The 6,613-nt window shown below is 54.0% G+C and overlaps 2 protein-coding genes across 2 annotated transcripts; one reads left to right on the top strand and one right to left on the bottom strand.

The window, feature by feature from the left end:
- Positions 1-3,043: 3,043 nt before the first annotated feature.
- On the top strand, positions 3,044-3,430 carry CH63R_02633 (uncharacterized protein; the record flags this gene model as incomplete). The annotated part of the gene is made up of 1 exon (XM_018297608.1): positions 3,044-3,430. One exon carries the CDS (start codon positions 3,044-3,046, stop codon positions 3,428-3,430), a length of 387 nt encoding a protein of 128 aa, XP_018162424.1.
- Positions 3,431-4,312: 882 nt separating this feature from the next.
- Positions 4,313-5,486, bottom strand: CH63R_02632 (C-5 sterol desaturase; the record flags this gene model as incomplete). The annotated part of the gene is made up of 3 exons (XM_018297607.1): positions 4,313-4,517; positions 4,595-5,176; positions 5,236-5,486. The coding sequence occupies 3 exons, from the start codon at positions 5,484-5,486 to the stop codon at positions 4,313-4,315; spliced, it is 1,038 nt and encodes a 345-aa protein (XP_018162423.1).
- Positions 5,487-6,613: the final 1,127 nt, after the last annotated feature.

Here is a 6,613-nt window from a genome sequence, read left to right as displayed (position 1 = left end):
ATGTGTGGGCTATCGCTTAGCTGTCGTTTTGCGGACTAGCGCCCTTCGTTCCCACTTATCTTATCGCGGCGCCACACCCGAGACCCCTCCGGGGCACAGAAGCCCTCCTCGACGGGCCGGCACGGGTGTGGCTGGTGATGGCGGTGCATTCAACGATTCCTACGTGTGCAGACGACTTCACCCTAGATTGACGACTTGACGACGCTTGACATATCCAAATCTGCTTGTATTGTGTTTGCTTCGATGTCTCGCAGTTTTTGAGGCGTCTATTAGCAACCGAGCGATTGATCCAAAGCAACTCAGCGCGTTTCTTCTGCAGTACTACTTTTCGTTTCGAGTTGTCTGCAGGACGCTTGACCTATAGGACAGACTGGTAAGATAGCATCTCCTATGCGATTGATATCTTTGCACGGGAGATCTCTCGCATCGGTTGGTCTAGTGAGGTGGACCCAATGTGGTTATGTTACTAAAACGTCCGACAAGTCAGAGCCTTTGGGTTGAGTTAAGACACATATCAGGACTATGCAGTCGGACATGGCTCGAGATGACGGTGTGGGACCGGCTTCTGTAAATGTAAATTGGCAAAACTAACAGTCTCGCCTTCTTCAGACTTGTAGATCCCTTTTTTGCAAGACCTGTATCACCGTGGCATCTTTCAGCTTGTACTGGTCTACAGATGATTGTTCTGACTATGTTTACCACTGTCTATTCGTCTATTATGATGCTCGTCCATTAACGAGATGGCTTCATGCTCAGCCGAAGTATCTAAAAGCCAGGGAAAGGTCGTCAAGTAAATCGTGACGAAGGCGGAAACAACATCTCGCAAAACATTGGTTCAAGCCAGCAAAAGAAAAAGAAGAAACACACTTGCTGCATGGGACGACGCCTTCCATCATGTAATGATTTATATGCGCACAGACATCCGTCCTCGTATATTGCAAGGGTGTAATAAAGCTAAGTTCATGTGCAACGAACCCCCCCGATGTGTATCAAATACACATTAGCAGCCATGGTTACGTCAGGTTGTTGCGAGACACCAATTGCCCCCTCCAGCATGCAAATAAGATTCGCTATGGGTGTATACGTCATTTCGCAATCTAAAACCAAATGTCAGTCGAAGTCGGAGGCATTTTCTGCCTGAGCCCTTAGTCTGACACAACGACACTTCAAAACAATCGCGCAACGTTTAGCGGCTTCACACATGGCACGACTGGACACAACACTCGATAGAAGAAAATATTCGTGACTGTTTCAGGATGATTCAGGCTACATGGACATCAAAAGTGCCTCGTAGACCTGATCTGAGGTGGTGAAGTCTGTAGTTTCCCTGGCGAGTGCATACCCGTTCAAGGCTGACATATCTCATGTTTCTCAGCAACTCAGTCTCATGTACTTTGGTTCTAGACCCATCGACTATTACAGCCAACGTGTCAGTTCCTTGATAAGTGATACGAGTTAGTGATGAATAGCATTCTCGAGACAAGGTTGTCGTGTCCCCAGCTAACCCAACCTATATTGCCGTGCGAAAAAGAGCTTCCATCGAGCGTCAGGGGCACATGACTTTAACAATGTCACATGCCATATCCATTCTCATGGCTACAAGTCATTGGCCTGTAGATGAAGCCCATACAACATGAGTTGGATCAAGGCGCCTGAAACACGCTACAAACCGTGTGGATCATGTGATCCCTTGAAGCCAGGTGCTCAGAAGAGAGACGACCCAGTTGCTTCAAAGACGGGCTTTAGAAAAGCTGAGGATGGGCCCATGTCCTAAATCTGCTCCGGCGTAGTCATCTAGAGGGGCCGGTGATACTCGGCTCCTGTGCCGGGAGGTTTGTCCGGCCGGACGTAGGGTTTCAAAGTCGGGCGGCGACCCACCCCGGCTGCAAGGTTTCCCAGATCAGATCAGTGACCACTGGGGGAGGGGGGTCAGCTCTGGGGTGCTCGCAACCCCACCTTTATGCAGAACTGAAATTCGGGGGTTTTCATTCAGATTGACTTTGGTGACGCGGACGCATGATTCGTCGCAATAGTGGATGGCTGTTCGGCGTAACCCCCGAGGAATTTGGCGACAACTGGGGCTTTGAGATAGATCAATAGAGGCGGCTTCCGGATGTTCCTTAGAGTGCCGATGACATCTCGCCGTTAAGGCCCTCTTTCTCCGGTATCTGGAGGATTCCGGATGGTGGGGGAATCCTATGTCTTGCTGCGGTTCCCAGGCGAGACCCAGAAAGCTTCGTGGCCCATGCCATGGAGTGAGTGGATGAGGGCCAGCTTACGTGATGCAAAAGGTTTGTTTCTTGCACCTAAGTTGGCGGGCGGCACGCTTCGCGTCAGCGGCCTCCCTTGCCGCCCGATGTTGTGAATGGTTCTGCGCCCGCGGTTCTTACGTATGCTTCTCAACGGAACTGTGTCCCTCAAGGGCCGTGGTGAGTGAGGCCTCACCTCCCTGAGGCTAGATGAGCCTGCAGGGTCAGACGGAAACACGGGGGCCGCTGGCAGCCCCGGCCTCCCGAGAGGCCTGCGCCTTATTACAATCACGCAGCGTGCCCACTGGCAGCCAGGCGCTGCTGCAGGCAAGGCCCCAAGACAGCCAAGCACCCCCAAAAGGGCCCAAGAGCAATGCACACGCAACGCAACAGCAGCCCGGCCGCCACAACCACACGACGGGGCAGCATTCGTCATTTCGTCTCCTTCTCTACCCCTTCTCTTTCCTTTCCTGCAAAGAGTCAAACACGACCGACGCCCGACCGCCTGCAGCTCTCGACATGATTGCTTAAGCCCAACGAACGGTAGTCTCTGACCGTTTCGACTTCGTTGCCGACCTTTTGTTTATCTCCTAGCCTGTACCCTATCTTCTATTCGTCTTCCATCGCGACTACTTTGCACTTCAGCAGCCACCTGCACACAGCTGGGTACCACCTCATCACCAGCCGACCGGCCAGCGCATCAAACCAAGTAGGGCCACACTTGTTGCCCTCCCATCGACCAAGTGACCGACGAACCGAGCGACTTGGACCTGATTGAAACTCGACTCACCAAGATGTCCTACCTACTCTACTCCGTCTCCTTCCTCCTCCTCGTCACCGCCACGGCGCTCTACTTTACTCGCGCCCACTGGCTACCACACCTCGCCGACCTCCCCATCCCTGGGCGCGACTACATCTACTCGCGCCTCCCGTCCAGCTTCGTCGGCGATGTGGAAGCCGGCCTCTCCAGCTCCACATTCGACCTTGCCGGCAACGTTGAGTCGGGCGATACCCGCGCCGGCCTCGACGACCGGTCTAAGGCTGAGATCCTGAAGATCATGAAGAAGCGCCGCATGAAATTCGACGACGCCCGCAGGGCCTACATGCAGCAGCGTTTCAAGGCCAACGGCATCGGACCCGACGGGCGGCCGCTGGATCCCAAGGCCGTGACGTTCAGCTAAACGAAGCCGGGAGAGCCGTTGCGAAGGGGACCGCCCGGATGGGTCGGAAGGAACGTATCGCGCGCCGCACGTGTCGGCTGCCTCGATGCGCTCATCTTGACATTTAGGGCGAGGGTCAGGAAAGGATTTGGGGGATGATAAACCTGCCTCCGCCTGGCTGAGAAAAACGACGCCGAATTATACTACCATATTCCATACTCGGTGGCTGCACCACACCGGGCTACAGCGACCGAACTCCGACATGTCAATACCGACACCGACTACTTTCCTTATTTTGTCATTATTATGCTGATATCCTGCGGGTTCCTGGGAGAAACTGGGCGTTAAAGCGTTGCTTTCTTATGTGTAAGGGTCTGCTTGGGTGAGTCTGGAGATGGAGAGATGGAGTCGGATGCTCCACATCACCAATGGTGCCGTTTTTGCGGCGTAGTTCGTCCACGTAGAGCGCGTGTGATTCAAGATTTCAATAGTCAAGTCGATTCACTTCTCATCCTGGCCCGCCTGTCTTCTGTAGAGCGTCTGACAAGGACAGCGTCACTGGGTTTCTAGTTTGTTATGGTTCGCCTAGCACCAACTCGGAGCGCTACTCTAACTGGCACCTCGTCCCGTCTCGCACTTCGTTTCAATCTGTACCAATACAGTGCTTCCCCGTGGAAGAGTGGCTGCGTTTCTTGACATTACATTCTAGTCTCCTTCGCTGCGGAGAGGATGCGCCAGATCATCCATTCTCAGTCAGTTCGTTATCGACGGCCGACCTCCTATTCGCTCGGCGTCGCCATGTAACGGCTTACATATACATCTGTGTTACAATAAAAAGGCGTGACAAGATGCAGGTATTGTCACAAAAATTCCGTACCAGGTCGCTGGCGACCGTCGCCGCGCTCATTTCTCTTTCTTCGTTTCGGCGGTGACGTACTGGCGGTCGTCGTTGCCCTCGACTTTCTTCCGGATGTCCTCCATCTCCTTCATATTGGACTCCCACGTCTCCTGAGACATCTTGGTGTTCTTGTTGAACCAGGCGAGGTCGGGCTCTCTGTAGCTGCCCCCGAGACGGTCCCAGAGCGTCGTGAACTGACCGTAGTTGTAACTGTGGCCCCCGAATCAATACATGGTCCTACCAGTCCATCGCAGGGGAGGGGCGGAGAGGCGAGGCTCGGAACTTACTTGAAGTACAGGTGGTGGGCGGTATGGCACGCGGAGCCGTTGATGATGGGGTTGTCGGTGATGTACTCGCCGTCGTGGATGAGGATGGTCCAGAAGTTGATGAAGACAAACAGGGCCACGTAGGCCAGCTTGTTCAAGGGGAACAACATGGGATAGACGTGGTAAGGGACGGATTGGGCGAAGCCGTCCAGAGGGTGGAAGGCGTGGCTGGCATATGGCGAGGGAATGATCCACTTGTGGTGCGGCTTGTGGAGGTGCTTGTAGACGAGGGGGAGGTGCAGCCAGCGGTGAACCCAGTAGATGCACAGGTCGGTGAAGAGAATGAAGAACGGGAACTGTGCCCAGTCGTACCAGCGCCCCGGACCGTCCTCGGAGGCGTCGTAGAGCCTGGAGAAGCCGCGTACCTCGGCGACGAAGGTGAGGGCGGTGCAGACAGCCATGACGGGCATGGCCTTGTTGGCCTGCTTCATCTCGAGGCGGATCTGGTTATTGAGGAACTTGGGGTGGTTGAAGGTCTTTTTGTCAAAAATGAACATGTAAGAGAGAGTCGCGAAAACGAAGTAGTTGAGGACTCCAAAGATCCTGGGCAGACGTGATGTTAGTGACTGGCTGACCGACTGGACGGCCAAACACACGCATACCAAGTGATGAGAAAGAGGGACATAGACTGGCGAAATATGTTATCTCTAGGCCAGGCACTCATGTACGCCGCCTCAGAGGGCTCGAGGTATAGCACGTGTGTTGAGGGCTTGTACTGCCATGTCGAGAGTGGTTGCGCCGTGGCGTTAGCGGCCTGGTGGGGGAAGTCATATGGCGCAGCATGAGCGGGCAGGAGAGCGGCATAGAGCCTGTCGCCGACGAAGGTGTCGACCACCTCCAGAACGACGTCCATCGCGGCTTGTACTAAGGATGGAATCAGGCCTCGAGAGTTGTCCGACGACCGAGAGGACGGGGGACAGAAAGACAGTGGAGAGAAAGAGAGATCGAAGTGGTGGTTGGAGGGAGCCGCGTAAAACAGGGTTGTGAGTCGAGCCGTCGCGCAAAGTCGCCGAGAATCGTGTCTTGCAAAGACAATAAATAGCTCGTGGTATGATGCTGCGTTGTCGGGACTTTTCGACCAGAGGCTTAGATACCGAGCTGTGGCGGCCCGCTGGGATGACGATCGAAGCAAGAATACAAAAGAGAGAGTTGGGATCCCTGAAGTGAAGGCCGGACAGGCTTAAGCAATGCAGAAATCCAAAACCAGGATCAGATTGACTCTTTATTTGATCTGTCTATTTCTGAAGCGAATAGCTCCAGCAGATAGTAGGGTTGGTATGTGCAGGCTAATCTTGTTTGTGCGTGGAGAGTCGTCCGAGGTTCATGTCGCGATGGGATGTTCGTCACTCGGGGAATCGCATGATTCAGCAGAATGAACTCCCTAGGTCCCCTGTTGTCCCCCTCTCTCTCTTTCGAAGTTGGACTCGCGTGGGCGGCCAGGGACCCTGCTGGCGCGGTCGACCAATCTATCGGTAAGAAAAATCAAATGCAATTGACTCGTATTCGGATTCAGTGAAAGTCGAAGACAAATATAACTGGAAGTTGTCCGGCTGGCGGTGGTCTGATCAGGGTCTGTACTTTGCCCAGGATCTGTTTGTGCCATCTCTCGCGAGCCAATCCGCCGGAGCAACAACAAGCAGACCAAAGCTAATGCCGCCGTCAATTGATTGATGGCAAACTCTCGACTTCAGCTGTGGCGGTTGTCTTGACGTCTCAATACAACACAAGGCTGCCGCCGGCGTTTCGAGGCCCTGATGATAATATTTGTATCTGGGGTGATTCTGCATCTTCGGCCGCAGCAGGGTCATCCAAACCGTTCCAGCTCCACCGGTCATGAGGAGCCAGATCGATTGGAGCTTGTCATTTCTGACCGACCGACCAGTGACTGCGGTCGGGCGCAGACGAATTCAAGGACGACCCACGTGTGAAGACTTATGTTGTCAGACGTCAATGTGCTCTTTGCCGCGGGGTCATGACCGC

This window comes from Colletotrichum higginsianum, chromosome 2, assembly GCF_001672515.1.
Source record: "Colletotrichum higginsianum IMI 349063 chromosome 2, whole genome shotgun sequence".
NCBI lineage: Eukaryota > Fungi > Ascomycota > Sordariomycetes > Glomerellales > Glomerellaceae > Colletotrichum > Colletotrichum higginsianum.
This window is presented reverse-complemented; position numbering and strand designations above follow the sequence as displayed.